This window comes from Xiphophorus couchianus, chromosome 3 (genome assembly GCF_001444195.1).
Source record: "Xiphophorus couchianus chromosome 3, X_couchianus-1.0, whole genome shotgun sequence".
In the NCBI taxonomy this organism is placed as follows: Eukaryota; Metazoa; Chordata; class Actinopteri; order Cyprinodontiformes; family Poeciliidae; genus Xiphophorus; species Xiphophorus couchianus.
Window position 1 is genome coordinate 2,230,398 of NC_040230.1, and position 25,707 is coordinate 2,256,104.

General features: G+C 37.4%; 4 protein-coding genes across 11 annotated transcripts; 1 reads left to right on the plus strand and 3 right to left on the minus strand.

Moving 5' to 3' along the window:
- The first annotated feature begins 470 nt into the window (after window positions 1-470).
- On the plus strand, window positions 471-6,864 carry LOC114141881 (uncharacterized). 4 transcript variants are annotated; one of them, XM_028012761.1, is made up of 7 exons: window positions 471-585; window positions 2,428-2,616; window positions 2,711-2,827; window positions 3,902-3,958; window positions 4,945-5,157; window positions 6,051-6,173; window positions 6,393-6,864. In XM_028012761.1, the coding sequence occupies exons 2-7, from the start codon at window positions 2,440-2,442 to the stop codon at window positions 6,447-6,449; spliced, it is 744 nt and encodes a 247-aa protein (XP_027868562.1). In that variant the 5' UTR covers window positions 471-585; window positions 2,428-2,439; the 3' UTR covers window positions 6,450-6,864. The 4 variants fall into 4 exon arrangements, with proteins under 4 accessions (XP_027868562.1, XP_027868561.1, XP_027868560.1 ...); XM_028012760.1 differs by lacking the exon at window positions 6,393-6,864 and adding an exon at window positions 915-1,044 and having other exon boundaries at window positions 6,051-6,385; XM_028012759.1 differs by lacking the exon at window positions 6,393-6,864 and having other exon boundaries at window positions 2,366-2,616; window positions 6,051-6,385.
- Window positions 6,865-7,672: 808 nt separating this feature from the next.
- LOC114141883 (high affinity immunoglobulin epsilon receptor subunit beta-like) lies at window positions 7,673-11,390 on the minus strand. 3 transcript variants are annotated; one of them, XM_028012765.1, is made up of 6 exons: window positions 10,885-11,390; window positions 10,705-10,815; window positions 9,790-9,846; window positions 8,720-8,890; window positions 8,473-8,592; window positions 7,673-7,801 (listed from the first exon to the last, which is right to left on the minus strand). In XM_028012765.1, exons 1-6 carry the CDS (start codon window positions 10,975-10,977, stop codon window positions 7,742-7,744), a joined length of 612 nt encoding a protein of 203 aa, XP_027868566.1. In that variant the 5' UTR covers window positions 10,978-11,390; the 3' UTR covers window positions 7,673-7,741. The 3 variants fall into 3 exon arrangements, with proteins under 3 accessions (XP_027868566.1, XP_027868565.1, XP_027868564.1); XM_028012764.1 differs by having other exon boundaries at window positions 7,679-7,804; XM_028012763.1 differs by lacking the exon at window positions 7,673-7,801 and having other exon boundaries at window positions 8,202-8,592.
- Window positions 11,391-11,745: 355 nt separating this feature from the next.
- Window positions 11,746-15,411, minus strand: LOC114141882 (uncharacterized). The gene is made up of 6 exons (XM_028012762.1): window positions 15,273-15,411; window positions 15,057-15,114; window positions 14,928-14,984; window positions 14,593-14,847; window positions 13,972-14,094; window positions 11,746-13,446 (listed from the first exon to the last, which is right to left on the minus strand). The coding sequence occupies exons 1-6, from the start codon at window positions 15,317-15,319 to the stop codon at window positions 13,369-13,371; spliced, it is 618 nt and encodes a 205-aa protein (XP_027868563.1). The 5' UTR covers window positions 15,320-15,411; the 3' UTR covers window positions 11,746-13,368.
- Window positions 15,412-19,676: 4,265 nt separating this feature from the next.
- LOC114142224 (transmembrane protein 176B-like) lies at window positions 19,677-25,422 on the minus strand. Of its 3 annotated transcripts, XM_028013370.1 has the most exons (8): window positions 25,303-25,384; window positions 25,125-25,193; window positions 24,437-24,631; window positions 24,143-24,259; window positions 23,576-23,632; window positions 23,247-23,453; window positions 22,082-22,201; window positions 19,677-20,057 (listed from the first exon to the last, which is right to left on the minus strand). In XM_028013370.1, the coding sequence occupies exons 3-8, from the start codon at window positions 24,611-24,613 to the stop codon at window positions 19,992-19,994; spliced, it is 744 nt and encodes a 247-aa protein (XP_027869171.1). In that variant the 5' UTR covers window positions 24,614-24,631; window positions 25,125-25,193; window positions 25,303-25,384; the 3' UTR covers window positions 19,677-19,991. The 3 variants fall into 3 exon arrangements, with proteins under 3 accessions (XP_027869171.1, XP_027869170.1, XP_027869172.1); XM_028013369.1 differs by lacking the exon at window positions 25,125-25,193 and having other exon boundaries at window positions 25,303-25,422; XM_028013371.1 differs by lacking the exon at window positions 25,303-25,384 and having other exon boundaries at window positions 25,095-25,193.
- Window positions 25,423-25,707: the final 285 nt, after the last annotated feature.

The following is a 25,707-nucleotide window of genomic DNA, read 5'->3' on the forward strand; positions in this document are numbered from 1 at the left end:
TCAAAACTATAACCCCACCTGTTAAGAGTTGCTTTTGAACCATAATAAATTAAACATTGACCAGCATATTTGATGTGAATGATTTTGGTGATGGTACTCATCAAATTGTAATACTTGTTCAACTGCTGAATGTAGGATGTTTTATTTATAACTTTGTAATTTTGTGTTCTTATTGTGTAAAGTACTGAACTGCCTTGCTACTGAAATGTGCTATACAAATAAACTTGACTGATTTATTGAGCATTTATTTTCACTTTTTGATGAAGAAAACATTTTTTAATTTAATTAATACATTAATCAGTGTATTTTCACAATGCTGGCCTTAAAAACATCTTATTTCTGCTTTCTGATTGCTCTGAATGTCATGTTTTATAACAGGTTTATTTATTACCTCAGTGTATTTCTCCACTTCCTTATGGCTTCCCAGTGGGAGGAGGAGATAACAGGTTGGCAATGTTGACCCGACACTCCTGAGTCAACTGTTCTTCACGTCGCTTCAACCCAACCATCGCTCTTTCCTTTGTAAAAGAAGACCAGGCTGTTGTTTTCTTTTTTGGATTCCTGATGTTGAACTGGATCTAAGTGGTGAGTCTCTGTGAACTAAGTCTGCCGCAAAAGAAATTAGTTTAAATTTACTTTTTAGTCAAACTATAAAGAAAATAAATCAAAGAACATCGTAACCATGTAGACAGCAAAATGATTGACTCTTTTTTGTTTGACTAGTGTGAGGCCTGACTCACCGATACACAAATACAAGAAAAATCAGCTGCTTTGTACAGAAAAAATAATATTCTGGTCCAGGTAAACCAGATATAGCCTAAGGTTAAGAAGAGCTTGTTTGGCCAAACATTGGACCGGATCACGTTGCTGTAAAACTACCATAGACCGTATGCAGGAATATTCTACTGTTACAGACGCTGGATCCAAACTGGGTCATCTAAAGGACAATATCCCAAACAAGAAAGCAAATCTACAGCAGAATGACTGAAATACATAAAATCAAGATGTTGCAATGGCCCAATCAAAGTCCAGATCTCTGTCTGAGTAAGTGTTGGGGTGAAAGCTAAAGCCTGCAGTTATTTACAGTGTTGGTTCCTTTCCGTCAAATAAAATATTATTTGCTCACCACTTGATATTTCAGACCTTTGACCCAAGGAGTGAAATTTGTACCATTGAGCGATCTTTGTTGTGGAAAAAACCTTTTCTAGGAGTTATCTCAGCTAAAAGGGTTTTCAATTGATTAATGCAAAAACATTCTGATTTATGATTTGCTAAGCAAATAGTTGAGGTTTAATCTGTATTATCCCACCGTCCATCTGAGTGTGGATTTGCAGACATGGTGTGGACTAAATGTAAGTTCATTTCTATATCACTGTATTAAAAGAAAATCTATTTAATCTACATTTTTGCAACAATTCAGCAGTTCACTACAGTGTCCTGAAAGATCAAAGCGGGCACACTGACGCTTCAACTCTTTTGCAGGAAGCAGGAAGGTTAGCATCCAACCGATGCTAACCTATGCTAATATGCTAACCTTCCTGCTTCCTGCAAAAGAGCTTTGAACTTTAAAGGGGCAGTATCATGTAAAATCGACTTTTTGTGCTTTACATCATTGTTCCCTCATCAAAACCACACCTGAAGTATTGCCTTAATTCTTTCATGCATGTCTGAGAAATCCCTTAAACTGCATGGCAGCCATTCAGCTGTGCTAAACGCCTGGGCGGACCTAGCCCCACCTTCGAGGACGCAGCTCCTCCTCTGAGTTGCCGTTTCTAAGCTTCCAACCTTCCCACCTCACAGATTTTTTATTTCATTTAACTTTTATTTAACCAGGTGAGTTACCAGGAACAAATTCTTACTTACAATAACAACACTTGACAGTGAACGGCAAACATTAGCAAGAAAACGTTACAGAGACAAAGGCATGGGATAGCATTAAACTTTAAACTGAAACACGTGCAAGTTTCAGACAGCATCTTTTTTAAAATACCTGTACCCACTCAGCTCCTTCAGACTAGTCAGCAGCAATTAGCAAACAGCTGGTGGAACTCGTTATAGAAGCTGCTTCTCAGTGCAACGCTGTTAAAGGGTTAATAGAGGAGCCATGTTGTGTTGACTTCCTGAGGGCGGAGTTTCAGAGAGAGCAGGAGGTTTTAAAGAGACAAAGGCCCAATTTCAAGGAGTTAAATTATAAAGTCAAGTTCCTTTTTAGTCATATTTTAATACATATAGCATTTTCATCACAAGTGAAGGTTACGTCATTACTTGATTGTGCTATAAAATGTGCCTGGGAAATACATAACACTGGCCCTTTAAGTATGAACAGCTCATTTTGAACCATTTCATTTTGTTTCTCAAATTATAGCTTGGAGACATCATCACCAAACTCCTCAGTCGTCTTGCTGTATCTCTGGTTTGCTTCTTCAGCCATCAGGGAAGATGTCGGTGACGATGACGAGAAATGACGGGGTCACGGTTTTTACGGTGCAGTCCGACCCGCAGAGCCGCTGGCCTCCGGTGTGTCAGATCCTGAAAAGCCTTTGCTACAGTCCGCTGTGCTGCTCTCTGTCTCCCCAAGTGAGGAAGAGCCAGGGAATGTCCTTCTCAGTCCTCGGCGTGAGTTTCTTCAGGTTCTGGTTGAGCTGTTGCTTTGCGTTAATGGAAGCGGACTCACACAACACCCGTCCCCTCTGTGCTTTGTCCTTCACAGGCCATCCAGATAATGATTGGGCTGCTCAATCTGGGCTTAGGCGGAACCCTCCGCTTTAGTCCAGACACTTACCGGGTGCTGAATTATTCTGGTTTTCCCTTCTGGTTGGGAGCTCTGGTGAGCATAATGTGAAGAGCAAAGTCACAGATGTTTTTTTGACGTCACTGGTAAAGTCAACTTCTTTAACTTTATTGCTGATTTGTCTGCATATCATAAAGTGGATGCACAGAGTTTACAACAGGGTGTGATTCAGCGCTAGCTGTTAGAAACTCTGTTTGTGATCAAAATTTTGTCAAATAATCACAATAAACACATCTCTGCAATTGCAGTGTGTCCATTAAATGAGAAATGCAATAAAAATCAAATGTGAATAAGATTTTTCATGCAATAACTTATTAAAAAACATGCCATGATCCTTCTCCTGCTTCCTGTGGTCTTCTTCATGGTCTGGGCCAGTGGCAGGATTCAGATGTTGCTCACAGTTTTATGGTCAGCTAGAAGTTGTGTTTCAACTGAATAGCACAATTTGACATTTTGAAAATAAATTCACTGAATGGAAACACCGAATCGCCAGCTAGTTTTCTGATAAGTTTTGGCACTAGGATAAAGTAGTTTTCAAAAAAAATATAAACAGTTTTTTTAACGTCACACAAGTTACATGATCAACAACCAGATGTTTTCACTGGCGCAAACCACAAAGAAAAAGACGACAGGAAGTGGTCAGAGGATGACAGCAAGGCATGTTTTTTAAAGACTTAATATTTTTGAAATTTCAGTTTGCGAAAATGCTGTGTGGAAATGCTGCTATTATTTATAAGGGCTGCAACATTTGGAAAACATGAATTTGAGATGCAGTTCTTGAATATTATGATGCCGATATCAGCGTTACTCCCTCTGAAATTCAGGATTTGGTTCCTAAATTAAAGGTTTATCTAAAAAGGAGAATATTATGAAGCAAAATGGAAAGGTCTTCCATCCTACATTACACTGATGCAGTAATTCATGGAGCCCCAACCAAACTACTGGGTGCATGGAAATATACATATGTTATAGAAACCTGGCATTTTTGTTTAAAAAAATCCTCTTTTCATCTTATGCAGTGTTCTAGTTTTCTGAGGCAAAAATAAATCAAGGTATTGCTCTTTGTTGATAAAACTGACCTTTATGGTTTTTGGTTCCTCCTTTTCGTAGTTCATCACTTTTGGATTGATGTGTGTTTTATCTGAGAAGTTCCCAAGCCTGTGCCTGGTGAGTCGTTCAAACTTTATAAAACTGACAGCAAACATTCAGGAAATTTACACTGGAAACTCACAGTAAACTTGTTTAATCTGAAGAAGTTGTTATTGATAGCATGAAATCAGCATACATGACAAAAATTGTTGCAAATATTGCAGTAACATTAATAATATTCCTCTGTTTAGTTATCTTAATATTCAAAATGTTTTATAGAGGTAACAAAATACAACTGAACCACAAAAAGGGTCATAATAGTGATAATCAATGTTTTTCAGACCATGTGGGTCAAGATTCAAAAATGTTTTAGTTGTAGTCAGGGACGTACACACATCGACACTAGGTGGTGCTAGAGAACCGCCCCGTTTCCTTTGGAGGAAAAGCACCTTTTGAAATATTTTTTTATTTGTGGGTCAAAATAAGAAATTTTCTAGTTGTAGTTTTTCTGTTTTATGATCCCATCATAGTGGCAGAGGCCAGTGAGCTTCCTGGCAGCAGCAGCTGGGTTGGATTTTTGTTTTCATGAGAAAATGGGGGAAAAAATGAGAAAAACTGAGAAATAAAAATGTGCAAAAATAATAACAGCAAAAATAGTCAATTTTACATTGAGTTTTTTTATTTCATTATTACAATTTAAAATTAATTTTCTGACTTATTTTCCAAAAAGCTTGTGAACGGTTCACACATAAATTCCTACAATAACGTTTACTTTTAATCTACTTACTTGGTTGTCTACAGTTTTCATACTTTTTATTTCCTCAAAGCTGTGATTTGTAAAATTATTGTTCTTCTTGTTATTTTATAACCTGCTATTTTATTGTCATTCGTTTTATTTTTGGTGGACGTTTGTGATGCCACTTGTTTGTGAAAAAAAAAACAGTGATTAGGTTTGTTTCTAAGAAGTCATAACTGTTTCATACTGGTATATTTTATTCAAACTTGTGAAACTTATTAATGTTTTAAATGAAAACTTTAGTTTGAGTCTTAATCTTGTGATGTAGGTCATCCTGAATGTGATCCTGAACCTGACCGGAGTTGGTTTCGCCATAGCAGCCATTGTGCTCTACAGCATCTACATATCACACCTCAATATCTGGTGGTGGAATTGCTCCACCTCCAGGTCCTACAACTACGACAACACCCGTACTCCACCTTCACAGAGTGAAAGCGAATTGTTCAGGCAGCTCTGTCTTGAAGGCAATTTGGTGTCTCAGGTGAGCGAGATGAAAACGTCACCAGGAAGGTTAAATATGGCTGCATTTCAATTACAAACGTGTGCAAATCTTTGTTAATTTTATTCTACTGTTGATAAAACACAATTACACAATTGTGGTACTTATATTAAATGAGAAATTAAATTACAATCACACATGAATAAGTTTGTTCACGCGAAAGCAAGAACCTGGATGTTGGCGCCAGCGGCAACGTCCCGGGAGACGCAAAAAAAAAACAACAAACAAACAAAAAAACGTTTCCATTGCGGTTTTGCAAGACAAACCAATTTTGATGAGGCTGAAAAAGCCATCGTAGCACAAAAACATTTTTATTGAAAAAATTAGTTTTTCTAAATTGACTTGTTTACATTTAGTGATTTTATTTTGTATTTCCATTGCCAAACTTAATATTTCTAAAATAAATTTGCTCATTGGAAACGCGGCAATTTTGAACAATTCTCGTTTTTCAATTAAAAATGAGAATTGGAAACACTTTGTTGCGTCACACGAGTCACATGATCAACAGCCGGATGTCACTACCGGCGCCAACCACAAAGAAGACGACGACAGGAAGTAGTTGGAGGACGATGGCATGTTTTTAATAATTTATTGTGTGAACAAATTTATTCACGTGATTTTAATTTTGTTTCTTATTCAATGGAAATACTGCAATTGCAAAATTATGTTTGTTTTGACATTGGCAAAATATCGATATTTGTAATGGAAACGCAGCTAATATCATTCAGGCTAACCCTAACAGGCTGTCAGGATAACCTGTTGGTAACCAGTTACTAAAACTACTGGACATGTTTAGGTGATATTTGGAAACAAATATTCATAAAGCAGCAGTCCACTCAACAACTCATTGTGAGAACGTTTTGTGGTCCGGTCAGGTGCTCCTGATAGGAATGAATGTTGTGCTGATCCTCCTGTCCATCATGGAGCTCTGCGTCGCCATCAGCGCCGTCGTCCTCAGCATCAAGACTCTGAGGAACTCTGCGCAGGAGGAAGACACGGTCAGTCCACACAAACTAAACCAGTTAGTGACTTTACAAGTAAACAAGAAGGAAAGACGCAGACTGGTTTCTGCTGAAACCAGCAGCTACTTCTATGTTTGAGATGTAAAGCTAAAAGCTGAACTGGAAGACAACAGAAGCGAATCAGATCAGGATTTTCTCGTCGTCTGTTAGATTTCTTTGTATTCTGACACTTTTTCTCTGCTGTTGTTTCATCAGAATGTTGAAAACACCAAACCACTGCTGGAAGAGGTCACCTGTCATTCTGCAGCCTAAGGACCTCTGTTCCTTTAAACAAAAAACTGAGAAAACTTTAAATGTTAAAAGTAAAAGCTGATGTTTTTCTTTTCTTTATAACTTCACTGTTGCATTTATATAACATAAAAAACAGGGTCATATGATACATTTTGATCCTTCTTGTTGACAGAACCTGATTATATTCTTTATTTCTCTGCCTATTTGTTAAGTAGCATTCCTCTTTAGAGCACACTGACCAGGAAGTGCAGATATCATGGGACTGATTATCTGCCCATCATTAATCAGAGTTAATTATTAGCTGAAGTGAAATAAATCTGCTGGGATGGAGGTTTTGTAATGATCATTCTGTCTATATGCTATCCTATTTTTGAGTAAAACTATTTAAAAACTCTGCATTTATTGTAAAATAAAGATTCATGTACCTCAATCTGCATAAATGTTCATTTTCAATCATTTTTATTTTCTATAAAGTCTTATTTCATTTTTAGATTTACATATTTGTGTGGGTTTAATGCACAAACGTCTCGAGATTAATCTAATTCTGAAAAATAGTTTTTATTCAACATAAACCATGTTTGAAAATGAATAAATGATAAAAAGAGACATTAAAACAGCTTTGACTGTTTCTTTGTTTGTCAGGAATCTGATAGTCATACAAGATTTTCAGAAAATGTTAAATTTGCAATCTTTCTAATATTCACCCGTTTTATGCAAATATTGCACATGTGAAAGCAAACTGAACTCCAGGAGGATGAATCCAGAGAGATGAAAACTGTTGTCAGGACACCTGAGGAGGTTTGTTGATCAGATGAAATCAGTGCTGGCCCAATTGACTAGCTGGGTCAGTGTTTCTTCAGTACAGAACAAAAGAATGAAAGAAAATGGAGCAATATTTAATTGTTTAATGTATTAAATGAACCAAAGAGTTACTTTGGACACCAGAGCTTCTCATTTCAGAACCCTGATCCAGAAAAAGATAAAAACTGTGATATATCGCAAAACAGCTGAAGCTTAAAGTGCAGCAGTTTAATTTTTAATTCATTGTTAAAGTTAAACTGTGAATGTAAAAACATGGCCGGACGTTCACCAACCAGATCGATCCACTTTTCTTCCAACATTTCTGCTTTTCTGTCAGTTTTGGTCAAAAATACAATAAATAAATCAGTAACCTAATTAATGAGTTACATTTCATAATTTACTGTCAATCAATAATTGAAAGTAAAGAGTTATTGTCTACTGTACTGGTTTACTATTTGTGGCACTGAGGTTTGGATTGCTTTGCAGCGCTGCCTGCCGAGGTATCGATGGTTTCAAGCACCAGGACTGATGAGAAGGATTTCCTTCAAGTCTTCTTTAGAAACGTTGTCAACCTGCTGGCACAGAAATATTCCACAATAAATAATAATACTGGTAAAATTAGGGATTTACATCTTACAACAGAACTGATTAATAAATGCAACTTCTTTGAAGTCCATCTTTTAAAAATGGTATAGAAGAACAAATCGTTTGGTACTTGGCAGCTAAAAATGCACCGATCAACAAGCAATTTAAAGTCTGTCACTCTACAAAGAGAACAATTAATCACAAGTAGAAAATATTTCAGACAAAATTATTCTAGACTCAAACGGTTCACATGGTTTTTACATCTTTGAAAAGCAGAAGTGGAGCCTCCTGCACAACCAGCAAGAACATAACAAGTGGTTTCTGGATGGTGAGTCAGCATCTAAACATTTGTCTTTTCCAGCAGCCATTGGACAGCAAATACAGCGGTAAAGCCAGCTGACCAAACCGCTGGAGGTCGGCTGGGGTTGCTAGGTGACGGTGTGGGCTTCCAGGTTGCTAGGTAATAGTGCAGCACCTGCTGATTTGTGAGGTTACATTCCGGAGGTTTTTGAAACTGCAAACACTTGAACGTATTGCCAAAAGATGGCAGTGTGTTTTTTTAAGTGCTCCGGCTGTTTTTAGAAGCAGTTGAGACTCAAACGGAACCATAAAAAAGTGCAAAATGTGAGTTTTGCATAATAGATCCCCAACATTTTACCTCTTCTTCCTTCACCTCACCAGTCAGGAACCCGATGCCAAGAGCAGCAAAAGAAATACTGACAACCAACAGCAGAACAGCCAGGAGAATCAAGGCTCTGTCCAGAGACGTCAGTAAGTTCTGGTGGAGAAACGAGAAGAGACATAAAAAACCTGATTCTTTTCTTAAGGACATACAGCTGAACCGCTGCGCTCACAGTGCCGTGCGGAGATCACAAACTCCTCCTTTTACGCCTGGACCTGCTCACCTGATCGAAAGCGGCCACGTTTCTGCAGCTGTCGTCGTAGCGGTCTGGATCAGAACCGGAGCGGTCGCAAACCCAGAGCAGAGAGGAGTTGATCAGGTCGATGGAGTACAACACGATGCCAGTGATGGAGAAGATCGCACCAACAATGTTCAGCAACACAGAGAAGCCCACCTGGGAAAAAAGATTTCAACCCAAATTCATTCAACAAACTGCAATAAGGCCGTAGAACTGTGACTATAATAATAATAATAATAATAATAATAATAAATAATAAAAATAGTAATAATAATGGAGGAAGATGGCCCCCCAGCCCTTCCTGTAGCCCCGCCCCTGGTCGAAGCGTACAAGACATTACGGTATAATATTTTGTCAACCGTCACTTCAAGGGTTCAGAACAATAAACTGTTTATGGGAAAATACCATAAAAACAACAGATATACATGGCAGTTTATACATACATTATGGTATTCTATTGAAAAACATTTTATGGCAAATTAACTCTAAATTTACAGTAAAGTTGATTTTTGCAACAAAATGAAGTACTATATAATACAGGTCTACTGTGTTTTTCACTAAATGTGTTTACTGTATATCTGATTTTAGGAGTTTACTGTAATCAGGCTTAAAATATAACTTATTTCTACAGAAACTTGCTCTAAATGTCTAGTTTATTTAAGTTTTTTATAGTAAATTCCCTTAAACAATTAACAGTTCTGCACTATTAAAATGATGGTTAGTAAAATATCAGACTGTAACGTCCCATGCACTATGACTGCATTTATTACAGTGAAATTCTGGCAACCACAGCTGCCAGTACCTCACTGTAAATTATACAATTTATGGAGAAAGTAGTAACTTCATCCTCAACTGTTTTGTCTTTTGTCACATTACAAACACAAACTTGAAAGTATTTCACTTGGGTTTTAATGTGACAGAAACATATGACGTAGGAAAATATTCTAAAATGAAAGGAAATGAAAAGGCAAAACATTCAAGGAGTCTTAAACTTTCTTAGAGACTCTGTGAATGTGATATTATCGGGTTTCTTAACTATCGACGGTTTCACTCACCAAGCAGGAGGAAGGGAACCGACCCGCTAAAACGGTCATGATTCCTGTTACGATAAACTGACAAGAAACAAAATTCAAAACCTCAGTAACAAGAAATTACAAACACAACATGAAACCCAGAAAATCCTGACAAACTTGAACGACGGCATCAAAAAGGAGCAAATTTACGCCAAAAAACGTCAACATTTTGAGATTAATCTAAACAATTTTCTGAAACATTTCTGAGTTTGAAAAGTCAAAAATGTGCAAAAAAAAACGTAAAAAGTTTAAGATTAATCTCAGACTTTCCTAAAAAAAGAAAAAAGAGAAAATTTCTGAGTTTGAAAAGTTGAACATTTTCATGTAGAAGATTTTTGTTTCCAAAGCCAAACATGTTCAACCGTTAAACTGCATAACCGAATGATTTTTCTACACATTTTCTGAGATTAATCTCAACATTTCTTATTTTTCTCTAGCATTTTTTTTAAACTTTTGGAGCTCACAAAGTTTTTCTAGAAAATTCTGAGTTTATTCTTAAAATTTCTAAGTTTTTTTTCTAGCTCATTTTTGACTTTTTAAGCTCAGAAATTTCCTTGTTTTTAAAGAACATTTCTGAGATTAATCTCAAAATCTATGCGTTTTGTGGCATAAATTTACTCAGGAATTTCTGGCAGTAATTTTCTCCTCTTTTCTCCTGTCTACATTGCCATCATAAGCTGATTGCTTAAACATGGCAGAAAATAAATAACGGATCCAAAATAAGCAAAACTGTACAAAAGAGATCCTTTCAGATAATTAATGCTTGTTTTTGGGAATATAAAGACGTATTTAACAGTGTTTTGGTAGAGAGTTAAACTCAACTGATTAAAAATAAAAAATGTGCTACGTACATCCCCTTGAAAGAAAGAAAGAAAACAAATTATAAATAGTTTTTACCACAGCGCCCAACCAGTAAGCAGCTCCCAGGCTGGTAAAATCCCCCAGACGAGTGCTTGTTCTTCCCGGTCCGAGGCCGATATTAAGCACACCCACCATGATCTGAACAGTCTGCAAAAGAAATAAGAACCATGATCCCTGTTTTAAGGTGATGTATTTCTTTCCCCCGGTTCCTCTCACCCCGGTAACTGCAGCCCAGCAGGTCTGAACTCCCAGTTTCTTCAGGCAGCAGCAGCAGAGCGCCTTCAGGATCCGACACGGTGATGGAAACATGTTCCCACCGCAGCTTCTTCTTCTTCTGGATTAGAATCAGCAGAGATCTGGACTCACACCTGGAGCGTGAGGTAGAAACGATTCTGCAAAGGAATGTTTTAATCTAAAGAGAGTCAACAGAGTCACTGGTATGCATCAACAGGCCTATCAAATGCAAACATATGAATAAACAGTCATAACTATTCTCTGATACTACAAGGTAGAAAAGTTAAACTGATTGTTTAGGTTTTCTTTTGCACAAAAAAACCATTTAAATTTGTTTTTCTCGCTTCACACATTTTAAAATCTACAAAAGTTCAAAATTGACTGAGTTTTGTGACTTTGTTAAAAGATTTTTAAAAAATGTTACGTAGCTGGAACGATAAAAAATATTTAATCAAATTAAAAGAATGTAAAGAAAACGATACAAGCTGCAGTTTATCAAACCCAGGCATCGATCTGATGCCTGGGTTTGCAAAATCGCTTGGATGCAATATTTGATTGGATGTCATGTTTTAAGTTTCATGCCTGCAAAATATATATTTGGTCTGTAACCAAACCCAATGTGAAATTTTAGGGACAGAAATGCTAAAGATCGATGATAGAAAAGAAAAGGGTAAAGAGAATGTGGATTAACAAAATGTTTATTTTGGAAGGAAACTTTTTACTTGAGTAATAAAGGAGGGTTGGTGTTTAGAAAATTCCTCATGATATCCGAGCACAGCTGCTCTGAATGCGCTCGGTGTAGCGAAAAAACTGTTTTGTAAAAAGTAACAACATTTAAAACACTTAAGGTTTGGTGCCTTTATTTCTTCATAGACTTAAAACAAGTGTGTATAAAGCAGGAATGTATATTTTACAATAGAAAAGCATCCAAAAGACAGAGATGGAGAAAAACATCCAGACTTTGACGATTTAAATCTCAAACAACCGTTAAATCTCTTAGCAAAATCAGTCATATCACAGCTTTTTACTGTCTTTGTTTCTCTGAAATTACAACTTATTTCTCCAAGTCACAGATGTTTTGTGAACCTAGAAAACCAGGCTGTGGAAGAGATTGAGAATTTTTATCCAGCTGAGATGTTAAAGTAGCTCTGATATGTATTTTATGATCTTATATGTTAAATAAAACCCTAAGATTAAACAAATAAAACAAGACATTTAAAATGGTAAATTTAACAGCAGCTGAGCTCACAGGAATAATTGGTGCTAAAACTTATTCAAAAGCATAATAGATATTGCAGGGACGTCAAACTCATCTTTTTTTTAGCCACATCAAAAACCTGAATGTTCTTAAAGGGATGGTTGTGCCAGAATATATCGATAAAACCAATTAAACTGATAAAATATCAATAAACATCTGTTCCTCCAAGATTCTGTGATTGTTTTTTTGCAATCAAAATGATAGATTTTGTTGTGCCAATTTGGAAATGTAAGAAATATGTACGATATTTGCACTAATATATGATGTTAAATGTGACTTTTTATTACTCGCCATGTCGATCGTGGACGATAGCTTCACATCAAGTCAAACTGAGTCACTTAAACTCAATGTTTTTGACCAAGTTGAGAAATTTGCAGTAAAATCAGAAAACAATGTGGAGATTTATAGATTTTGTGTGAATTTTGCAGATTTGTGAAAAACTGGAGGGACTTATTGATGTAATTTGGAGCCTAGACGCCACATGAAAAGCTACGTGGGGCCAGATGTGGCCCCCGGGCCTTTGACATGTGTGAGATATTGTATGAAGATGTTTTGCGTGTTTCTCAGTCCATCTGTGGATTCTTTCTGGGCTCTCTGGATTCCTCCCACATTACTGTTAGCTTACTCTAAATTGGCCACATGCATATTTAAAAAGTGACTCCAAAATCATAGTTTCTGACAAAAAGCAGCTAAAACTCACAAGAAATTATTAAATAAGTTGCATACAATTAAAAATATTACAAACCAAAATTCAGGGTCTTTTTTTTCTGAAATTCACAACAAACATGAACTCAGTTTGTATCACAAAATTAAAATAAAAAATTCTTGTACATTTCTGCTTTGCACGTTAAATAACGTTTCAAAAGATCAGATTCGTCTTAGTTTAACTCATGTTTTCATTTTGAAAAGAAAACAGACGAAAACTCCTGACCAGAACTTCCTCTGGCTCGGTTGGCCGGAAACTGAACTCCTAATGTGAAAGAGGAAGATCAGCTTCATGAAAAACAACCCAGAGATTTAATGTCAGCAGTTTATCGCCCGACTTTCTGATCAGAGCCTCACTTTTCTCAGCATTTTCCTTCAGCTGATGACAATTCAAGAGGAAACAGAGTTGGATTATCTCTGATTTCACACATTATTAGTATTTATAGCTGAGATAACAACAATGGGAACCAATTGGTGCAGAACATCAGGCATTTCCGCTCCGGTCACTTAGAAATGATGTGAATGAAATAGGGACCTTCTGTGATTCCTGGATTGGTCGTCTGTTCTGGTTCACTGGAGCTCTACAGGGAAAAAGTAATCAATCAAGTTCATTTGTAGGGCACATTTGAGCAACAAGGAGGTTCAAAATGCTTTATGTCAGAAACACAAAAAATCAATAATTGAAACATTAACTTTTTAATTGTTCAAAATGTTGGTAAGAGTTTCATTTATTATGGTACAAAAGAAATTAATTTTAAACAGGAGGTTTTTAACTCAGCTGTTTTACAAATATGAGAAAAGTTTTAAATAAAAATTAAATACAATAAATACTTGATGTGAGAGTAAATTATGTAGATATTGCTTAATGTAAATGAGAAAATGTCCAGGATTTAAAGGTTGTGTACATCTTTAGAAGGTATTGTGATCTTTAAAAACTTTACTTTGTTTGGATATAATCTGGGGAAAATTTTTTATTTCTACCCTAAAAAGAAAGTTTTAAAACCTGAATTATACATAAAACGTTCAAAGACATAAAGAAATAAAACAACTTATATCAGGATGTATGGGTGATTAAAAAATATAACCAGATATATTGGATAATTTACCAGGTTTTCGTTTCTTGTGAAGCTTGTCAGGACTTTTATTGCTGAAACGAGAGCGCTGATGGCGACGCAGAGCTCCAGGGCCGACAGGCCGATCAACACGCCGTTGACGCCTACGGAAAGAATCTGTGGACACATTTAACAACTTTGAGCTTTTATCCTTTTTTATTTTATTTGTCAGGATGGTCAGTAACTTTAAACATCACACATCATCAATACTCTGTTATTTTCCTCATTGTATTGCAGAATTAATTGTTTTAGAATTTAAATTATTCTAAAGTAAAATAAGTATTTATTTTAACTTGAAAATGTGAGTGAAAGTAATACAGAAGTGTGTGCTCTTTTACTAGATGAGGGTTTTTCTCGCATATTGTGAAATAATTTGGTCTAAATTGCATCTTTAAGTAAAAACTCACAGTTTAAGATTAAACTGATTTAAGATTAATGAATTCAAATGTTTACACAATTTGTCTCCTGTTTAATCAACTTCATGAACTTTAATTTCTGAGTAAAAACCAACAAATGTTTTTGATGACTTAAATTGAATTTTCAAGGCAGCAGTTGGACGTTCATTTTCAAGTTAAAGCACTTTCAAGTGTTTTACAGTGTATTTCTAATTCTTACCGTGATTGAGCATTCATCATAATGGCCAAATGAATCATAATGGCCAAATGAATCATAATGGCCAAATGAATCATAATGGCCAAATGAATCATAATGGCCAAATGAACTATTATAGCCAAATGAATCATAATGGCCAAATGAATCATAAAGTCTTCCACAGACACTGTGAGGACCAAACATATTGATGCTGTAGAAGAAAATGGCTCCAACGGCTCCAAAGATCCCAACAAAGTTCAGAAACATATTGGGAAGAATCTGAAGTGAAAGAATCGATCAGAACAACAATAAGAATAATCAAACTTTTTCTCAGAGGGTTTTGAAAATCACCCACTCACCAGATACAGACATGGCTTCTTCTCACACAGAATGCAAATGATGCCAAATATGGCAAACTGCGAAAGAAACAAAAGATAAATTATGGCTGTTCCCATTTGTTGCTATGGTGACGGTCTTTAATCTCTCACCAGAGTTCCCGACCAATAAGGAAACCAGGTGACGTCTATTAGCACAAAGCAGGATTCACTGTCAGAGATGGGCAGTAATTAGTTACTTTTACTTCACTTTGTTGAAAAATGTACTTCCAGGAGTAGCTTTGCTGTACATTTTACTTTTACTTGAGTAAAGACAAGTTGAAGTAGTAATAATATTACTGCTGCACAACTTTTGGATGCTCTGCCCACCTGAAATGGAGGATGATTCCCAGGCTAAAACTGAGGAGCCCAATCATGATGTGCAAAGTCTGTGAAAGAGAAAACACAGGAAGATTATAGACAATATTAAAGATTAAGATCTGGATCACATCATCTCGAGCTAATCCTGGGAGTCACTCATGGGCAGAATGGGACATGTAGCCCCCCCAACGTAATCTGGGTCCCTTTCTATAGGGATGTGCCTGGAAAACCTCTGCAAGGAGAATCAGAGATCTGATACCAGAACAAACGCTGCAGACCTCTGGTATTTACGCCACTCTCCCATAGGATGATCTATATCTCATGACAGTAGGTGAGTTGTAAAACTGACAGACTGCTAAATAAATAACTTTGCTTCTTGGCTCACCTCTCCTCTCCACAGCGGAGCAAAGCAAACCACAGATGAGGACAAATCTGTCAAACCACACTCTACTCTTTCCCACCTTTACTCATGAAGAAGATGCAAACACACCTAAACTCTTCCACCTGAGGTCCAGACCGAACGGCTCCCTGGAAAGAACAGTCCATCATTTTCCAGTTGCGAACCATGACCCAGCACTCGGACGGACTTAAGACTCTCACATACTTGGACGAACTGTATGGTGCGGATTGTGCGTCTGCTCATTCAATTTCTTGCACTCTAGTGCTATTTCTTCCCACATATGTATCCTGCAAGTCTCTATATTTTTTAATCTCTTCCAAAAGAAATTCTTGAAAATTTGGCTCCATTTTATCCAGATGATGCAGACTCTCAGCAGATTGAGCTTTGTGGGGACGTGTCTGGCAAATGGCCGTCCGCTTTGAGTCCACATTGAATCTGCAGCAAGTAAGTGTGGACCAGCATGGAGTGAAGGACGCCTGAGGATGTGGGAGCTTTTGGACCGTCACTCTGACGCTGCTAACCACACAAATGCACTCTGAAGGTCATGATCTGGGGACACCAACAAAACAAAATCATCTGCAAGAAACAAAGATGAACCCAAGAGACATCCAAGTCAGGTACTGTCCCCCCATAACTGCACCTGCAGATCCAATCCAAACCAGACAGGATTGGTGACGAGTGGCAAACCTGACAACAAAATCCAATCCACACAGGTTGAGTCTGACTGTGCAGGGAACACGGACGCAGCTGTTGCTTTGGGTTTTCAAGGACAAGATAGCTGCATCCTGCACCACCCCAAACAAAAACACCTCAGAGACCACCATCCTAAGTCTTCATCAGTTCCAAAACACACAGAGGCAGAAAAACCAAACTGAAAAAGCTGACAATCAATTTTGGTAAAAATAAAAACGATAAATTCAGAAGTGAACCAAGCACTCCAGGCTGTGGCAAAGGGGCTTCGAGACCTGATGCAGAGGAGGCAAGCGATCATTTGGGTCAGAAACCTCCGTGAGGATCGTGACTCCATCGGCTTTGCTCACAGTCGCAGACATCTTTCCAGAGGCTGGATAGACAGCAGAGTGGCGTGGAAGAACAGGAAATATATTCAGACTGGATCCAGTGGGTGGATCAATGGGTGGGGGGAAAGTGGCACTGGTCACATGAGAGACCTAGTAGGGGAAAAGTACATCAAATTGGTAAAATTTGATAATTAATAGAAACCAGGTATGAAAAACATGGTTATGAAATTTAAAATCGGTGACTAATTCATTCTGAAAGTCAACATCAAACTTCACTTGCTTAAAGTAATCTGCTTCCTTGTCCGGTGTTTGTACCAAAGTCGTAGTTAATGAATACAAAACTTAAGTTGGGGGAAGTTTTTCAAAAATTCCCCAAGTCAGTCATTAATTTTCTGGTGCATTTGTTTTTACAATAAGTGATCAAATTGTTTAAACAGAAATTAGGAAATGCGTGTTGTGACCTTAAATGTCCCTGGCTATAACACCCATAGTGTTTGGGTTTCTGCTGGTGAGGAAATAAAGCTTTATGTCTTTATGTTTTTGCATTTTTAGAGCCAGAAAGTACATTAAATCTCATTACATGTCGAAGCTTATGGTTGCACTTGTAGGATACTGAACCTCTAAGCTAGAGTCTTACATTCAGAATGGTCAAAAATGCAAGGTAGAGAATCCGTAACAGGCCTAACAATAGCTCAAGGTACAGTCTGCAACTATAGAAACTGTTTGTAGAGGAAATGTGGCTAAAATTACAGCCTCGTGTTGGGAAATCAAAAAATTGTACCTCTAGGTTTTAATGGTGTAGGCAGACCTCAAACTCCAGACCTCAAACTCCAGACCTCAAGAGCCGCAGTCCTGCAACTTTAGATGTGCCTCTGCTGCACCACCTGAATAGAATAATTAGGTCATTAAGGCTCTGGAGAACTGATCTACACAAGGAGGAGGTCATTAAGTCGTTTCATTCCAGTGTTTTGTACCTGTGGCTCATCTAAAAACTGCAGGACAGCGACTGGAGGCCTGGAGTTTGACACTCCTGGTCTAGGGGGTTATAAAAGAGAGCCGGTGTTCATGCTTATTAGGAGATCCTTTTACTGGCTTTGATTCTCCCCAGATCTTTAATATGAAGCCATGAAGAACTGAACCACATAGTTTATAGTTTTGTGTTTCGTGTCAAAGGGACAAACCTTCAGCTTTTCTTATTCATAATTCTACAGAAGGAATTTTTGGATTATAGGTTCCCCAAAAGTGACATTTTCTCAGGTTGGCGTCCAGAGCCAGACAAGAAGCTCAGCTTCACCGACACCAAACTGATGAACTGAGACATCATTATTTCATTTTCTTGGTTCTATTCTGACTTTTATATTTTTACAGTGTAGTTTAGTTTTCATCACCTTTTTTCCAGTAGTTTAGTTGAGTGTTGCAGCTTCGTGAGTATTTAACTGTAAGGCTGAATTAATTTAGTTAGTAAACTCTCCCTTATTGGAGAGAAGTCGTTTGTGTTTATTCCATACATGCGTAGCGTTTTGATGGTCAGAATCACTTCTGGACTTTTAAAACTTAAGCCTTACACTGCAAAAACACACAATTTCACCAAGTAATTTTGGTCTAGTTTCTTTACTCACTTGAAACTTACAAGTAAGTTTTAAGGAAGATATAAGAATTTGTTTTAAGTCAATAATTCCTCAATAGTGATTAAAAAGTACTACTTCTATTGGCAGATAAATGCACTTGTAACAAGAAATTTCCCAATGTTATAAATGAAATAATTTGTCAAATTAAGCAGTAATTTTTCATCAGTATTAAGAAATTATTGAATTCTAAATTATTTTTTTTATTTCAAGTGTACTAAGATATTTGAACTAGAAACTTTACCAAAAATACTTGGTAAGATTTTGCTTTTTGCAGTGCATCAGGCAGGTATTTTTCTAAACAATAATTTCATAATTTGGCTAATATTTCCTGAAAATCAGGTGGTGCCCTGACTTTGTAAATTGATCTAAATTACTAATTTCATTCATTAATAATTCATTTTGTGTCTGAACCGATGGATTTAGATTGAGATTAAATTTCTGAGGGAATCTGATCACACTGGATTTTCTATATAGATAATGGGAGGTGGGAAGTTGATCAATCACATTATTAGAAAAAAAAAATTATCCGAAAATAAAACAGCAAGAAAAAATTCAGAAGAGACCAATTCTCACGTTTCTAACCTTTTACTTACAGGAAGGAGAAATGCAGAGAGTAGCGGGTCAAAACAGTTCTGATTAAATCCAGGAAGTATTCACTTTTACTTTTTTATGTTTCAGCCTGATTTAAAATTGCATTAATCTCTATCCTCACAATTCAAATACTTCATTACAACAACATGGTTTTGAATTTTTTACAAATTTATTAAAAATACAAATTCATTTAATGTGTTAGTATTATTATAGGTAGTAATAAACTGATTGTAAAGTAATCATTGTAATAAGTATAAAAGGGCAAAATGTGTCCGTCTATAAATCCAATACATAAAGATTCAATTTAACAAATGATGTTTGAGTTTGCAAAATGACCAGATGTAAAGAATTTTAACAACTTTAAATCCTTTTGAAAGGGAACGTAAGAAACCATCTGAACCCACCAGGATCTCTGGACGATTTCAATAAAACATCTGGAATAAAACTCACCAAAAGATGCTCAGATGTTTTTAAGTTAGGGAAAAGGAAGCGATACCAAACCAACCTGTGAGAGCTGCAGGTCACTGATAACTGCAACAATCATAACCTGTAATACGCCTCATGAAGATTTTTAAATCATTTCCAGAAACGTTAAAGAAAACTGCTTCACTTTAATTTATGACTTCATTTCCTTGAATTAACTGAAGACTCATTACTTTGACTCATACGGCTGTCAAATATTTACTTAATGCTTTTTGAACAGGTAAGGAGACAAAAAGTCTCCCCATAATGCAACTTAAAACGTGACCTAAAATATGAAAACATGCAGCAAATGATCATTTTCATGCATTTATTTTCATATTTAGTGGTGGAAATCTGCAATTACAACAACAACAAAAATCACCTGCAGTACATGATTGAATATTTCCTGATTTCAGAATAAAAAAAGAACAAAAAACATCTTACTGATCAGGAAAATCAAAGTAAAATGATTTGACATTTAATACAAAAGTGCAGGAGACAATAGAAAAAGCATAAGTTGTATTTTTAAAAAACCATGAGCTGCTTATAAGTGAATGATTAATATAGATTTTAACCCTTTACGTGGGATGAAAGTGTAGGATTAATCTTTACAGGAAGTGAAAGACGTTCAGACTGCAGGCTCGGTGGTGACTTCCTCCAGCAGCGGCTTGAAATACTCCGACTCATCAGAGGCCTGCAGGAGGAAAGAAACACGTTGAGTAAAAAAAAAAAAGAAGTGAAACATAAAACGTGATTCACTGGTTTTGAGAAATCAGAGAAGAAAATGTCTGTAATTTGGCCTTTTTGGGGGAACTTTCTCGGGAAGAAAAGCTGTTTTATTTCTGCAAAAGTTTCAGATTTTAAACAAAGTTAATCTGATTCCTTTAGAGCATAAAGTAAATAAGACCTGGATTAAAAGTCTGAACAGAAAACAAGGAGGTTATAATAGTAGAGCTGGAGTCATGCACAACAATCACAGTTTGGTGTATTTTATTCAAAAGAAAACAAAATGTATGTTTTTATTTTCTGTATTAGGCAGTGAACAACGAAAGCTGCAATATTAGGACAATATTGTTTCCACCAATATGTTTTAATATATGCCAATAATGAACCGACAGGAAATTTGGTTTGATTTGTCAGTAAGTCATAAGCAGGTATTAAACAACAGACGGATTAAATGCACAGGAACCTCAGGAAGAATAAACGTGAACATATTTAAACCCTGAAGTCGTTTTGTACGTAGAAACCTGGTGGCGTCTGGGGCTCCTTAACGTCCAAAACTGTCCAGCCCTGCTCTCTGCTCACTTCAATGTGTTGCCATGTCAGCCATTTTGGTCATGTTTCAACATGAAAACACCTGAAACGAGTCCAGCCTGAAGAACGGGGCCTTTGTGTTGTTTTATGAGCGGCTGGAAATATAAGATTCCCTGAGGGGTAAATAACGTCTGTCTATGTTAGTAAAGTAAACCTGAATCACCTCTGTTCATCACCTTTGTCTTTTTTTCCTTTTTGTTTTATTTTTATTCACCAATTAGGGAATAAAAACCAAACATTACAGACTAGCAAACATAAGTATTCATCTAGAAAATGACCAATTAGATAAGAAAACACTCAACAATGGAAAAGAAATAAAAACGTTACAGGAACATTAAAATGGATGCATTCAGGACAAAGAAAAAACACAGAACATAACAGAGTTGAGTCACAACAACAATGAAATTGCTTAATGTGAGTTACAATACTTATTTTTCTTTTATTCTTGGCAATTATTTTCTGATTTTTGTCATTATTTTTCATTTTCTCTCATATTTAATTAATCTCAGGTAACAGAGACATTTTGGATAGAAGTGGGGAAGAGAGGGAGAGAAAAAAAGCCACTTTATTAGGTACACCTTACTGGTACCGGGTTGGACTCCCTTTTGCCCCCAGAACCGCCTTAATCCTTCAGTCAACAAGGTACTGGAAGCCTTCCTCAGAGTCTGGTCCATATTGACATGAAGGCAACGTTTTTCCAATTTTCCATTGTGCATTTTGGAGAGCCTGTGTGAATTGTAGCCTCAGTTTCTCGTTCTTATCTAACAGGAGGGGCACCCGGTGTGGTCCTCTGCTGCTGTAGCCCGTCCGCCTCCAGGCTCAACGTGTTGTGTGTTCAGAGATGCTCTTCTGCAGACTTCGGTTGTAACGATTTGAGTTACCGTTGCCGTTCTATCAGCTCCGACCAGTCTGGCCGTTCTCCTCTGACCTCTGGCATCAACAAGGCATTTGCACCCACAGAACTGCCGCTCACTGGATGTTTCGGACCATTCTCTGTAAACCCTAGGTCGTTTGTGAAAATCCCAGTAGATCAGCAGTTTCTGAAATACTCAGATCTGCCCGTCTGGCACCAACAGCCATGCCACGTTCAACGTCTGTTAAATCTCCTTTCTTCCCCGTTCTGATGCTCAGTTTGAACTGCAGCAGATCCTCTTGGCCATGTCTGCGTGGCCAAAAGCTTTGAGTTGCTGCCATGTGATTGACTGATTCAACATTTGCGTTAATGAGCAGTTGGACAGGTGTACCTAATAAAGTGGCCAGTGAGTGTATATCCACCATTGCAGAATCATCTTCTGAATTGATTAGTAATTTAGAATTTTTCAAAAGTGAAACTAAATTAAAGATTTAAGCCAGAAGCTTATTCTATCCAAAAACTGACTGACTCTTCGAAACAAAACAGCTCACCTTGTTTTGTTTGCCTGTGCGTCTCAGAGCTTTGATCCCCAACACGGCGGAGCTGATGGCGACGCAGAGCTCCACCACCGACAGGACAATCAGAACCCCAAGGATGCTCCTCAGAAGCATCTGCAGAACACAAACAGCTCCATAAACCATTTGTCTAATGAATGTAGACCATCCATCCATCCATCCATTTTCTGTTCACCCTTTGTCCCTAATGGGGTCGGGAGGGTTGCTGGTGCCTATCTCCAGCTACGTTCATGTAGACTATCCTCCTTAAATCATTTACTTTATTTATAAAATGATGCTGATTATCTTACATCTGCGTTGCTGTTAAAGAAACAAACGAAGCAAAAACAACTCAAAGAGCTGATTTGAAGCAAGACTTTGAAATCATTTTTCAATATGTGGCCACACAAGCAATTTATAGTTGGTTTCAATGTGCAATTCATTGTTCTCATGTGATGTCACACTTCTGGGAACTTTGTAGCCGGCAGCCATCTTGGTAGGTATCATAGCAACGAGAGTTGCTATGACAACAATAAACAAGCCACAAGCTCAGAACCTTGTGGCTTGTTACTATCTAATTTATAAACAATAAAAGTTCATTAACAATTTTTGAGTACTCTGCTGTCTTTTTGTTGGTCTGGAAGCCATGGTTCATCTCCGCTTTACGCTGCGCTTGCCTACCAAGATGGCGGTTCAGTGGCTCCGATCACTTCTGGTTCAGACTTGTGGGAACTATGTATATTTACATCTGTAGATGCCACTAAATCATTCATGTTTAAAGTTCTGACTGGGTGCCCAATAGCAAATATCTTTTTCTTCACTAAGCCTACATTTACACGAGACCGCTGCCAAGAAATTTTCTGGTGATGATTGCGGAAAAGTTCCACGTTTAGACGGCGCCACCAAGACACCACGAGTCAGCTGAAGTTGCCATGCCAGGCCAAAAGGTGGCGCTGTTATTTCACCATGTCATTGAACGTGCCTGCAGTTTCCACTTCATTGTAAACAGTTTCCCGTCTCCAAAGTGTTGGATCGCAACCTAAACCGTTCAGCTTAAAAACAAACGTCCACAAATCTTTAAAGATGGAATCATCTCTAAAGCTCATCGTAATGATAACAAATATAGACATATTTGATTGCTGGTGGGGTATTTCTGTCTTACCTGAATCATTGCTTTGCCCTCCAAGCACTTCTCCTTAAAGTAAGCAGCATCAGCGGATGGGCTTGGCGTGGTGCGTCTGTAGTAGTAGTACTGCCTGTCATCACAGGAAAGCCACACATACACATTTCCCTCCGACACACTGTAGAGCACGATGGCAGCAATGGCAAGAGCAGCACCAGCCAGGTTGACAAACACATTGAGGATGATCTGAAATAGAAGAAGATTAACTACATGCACAAATATAACCAACAATCTGATCAATGTTGAAAAAGATCTAAGGATAAATGCTGATGATCCCGAGGAAACACCAGATAGTTCAAATCACTCACCAGACATGGACTTGGATACTTCTCAGATAAAATGCACATGATGCCAAACACAATGAACTGGAACAAAGGAAAAACAAACAAATATTCTGTGTAAATGTGAATAAATGGCTGAGGGTCAGTTGGCTCCATGTAACCATGGGTTGCTCTGTTTACCTCCCGTCAGACATGGAACCAGTGGAGGCCACTGCTTGTTCTGTTTGCTGGCACCAGCATGGTGTTTAGCAGAAGCTAAAAATGCTAACTTCAATTCAAATTACATCTGCCTCTGAAATACTACAACCGTCAATCACCAATTTACTTTTGAGTTTATGATTTACATGCTCTATAATGTGTCAGAAAGAGCTGGAGCTTCTTAAAGAGACAGAGACCCATTTCAAAGTGCCAAACTGCAAAGTCAAATTTATTCTGCATTATGTTTGCTAAATGCAGCATTATTATAACAGCTGGAGGTAACATAGTTAGCTGATTATGCTATAAAATGGAGCTATGTAAAATACATAATACCGCCCCTTTAAGGCTCCGACAATTAATTAATGCTGACAATCTGTAACCCAGCAGTTTACTCACCAGAGATCCCATCCAGTAGGGAAAACAAGTAAACCAGTAAAAGTAAGGAGCAGAGTAGGACAGATGGTAGATGACGCCAAGGCCAATGTTCAGCAGCCCGATCATCATGTGGACGGCCTGCAAAGCAGAACGAGACGCCTGTGGTCAAACCTGACATTCATGCTTCATTATTATTATTATTTTTTACAATCAAATGAAAGACGCAACAAACAGTAAACTCATAGAAAACATGTCTAATTAGAACAACAGCAGTTTAAGTTTTCATTAAAATGAAGAGAGAAGTCTGCAGCTCACCGCCAGGACGGACAGAGACGTCTTCAGGACCGTCCTCAGCTGCTGGGACACGGAGCAGCACACCGGGCTGTAGCAAAGACTCTTCAGGATCTGGCACAGCGGAGGCCAGCGGCTGTCAGGGTCAGAGGTCAGAGTGAACATGGTGACCCCGTCGGTCCTGCTCATGGTCACAGACATCCTTCCTGGTCCTGAAAGCTGACACAGACATTTAAAATGTGTGTTATTAATTATTTTAACAAGCTAAATGAAATAAAATGCATTAAAAGTATTTGCAGTTGTTGGACATTCACACCGGTGGGATTCTGCTGTTAATTCTGATTTTATTTGTAGTTTTTTCAGGGCAGAAGAAAACAAAGCAGGCCAACGATGAAAGCAGCCGGAAAAGAAAAAACTAAACCTGGTTCTAAAAATATTTTATTAATATAACTCAAAGTCAATACTCTGGGTTTGAATTCCTGGTGTTTCAGTCTGTCTCCAAAATTAAAACCCGACACTGATTCTGTGAAAAACAAGTTCAGGCCTGGACTTTGACTGGGCCATCCTAAACACGAATACTGGAACAATCAGGCTATGTGGAAAGAAAATCGGAGAAATAAACCAAAATATAAATAAATTACTCAAAATAGCGGTTCGCTGTTTTATGTTCTTTTAAACTTACCTCAGTTTTAAAGTAAATAAATTAAAATACCTTCTTTTAGTAAAACAGTCGACGATCAGTTCCAGTTTAACTCTCCTCCTCCTCTTCGTCTTACTTCGTCTAACAACACAAACTGCAGTCTGACCCGGTTCACTTCAGCAGAACTTTTGTTTCTGCTTCTTCTTTTTATTTCCACTGTAACTTCAAGGATTTCGGTGAAACAACGTACCTGTTAGATCCGGAAGCAAACTCTGGCGAACAGAATCTCAGATTCGGTAACATGCGCCACTGAGCAATCTGTCCCGGAAGCGCAAAAAAAAAAAAGAACAAAGGGGAAGGGGAAGAAAGAAATTTTAAAAAGTAAAATCATTTGCGCATCCGCTGATCTTTTTGTTACGTTTCATTATTATGCATTTATACAAATTACCAGAAACCAGAGGGAAGCATTCATTAAGTGAATGTATCAAATGTTTTTATAGCTTTGTTGTTTACAAAGTAGTGATCAGACTCAACGTCAGAAAAGAGGGAATAAAATGACTAAACTCAGATTAGTGTATGTCGTATTTCTTGAGGAGTAATATTAGATCATAATATACATTTATATATATTTTTGTTGTTGTTGTTGCCTTTTTTT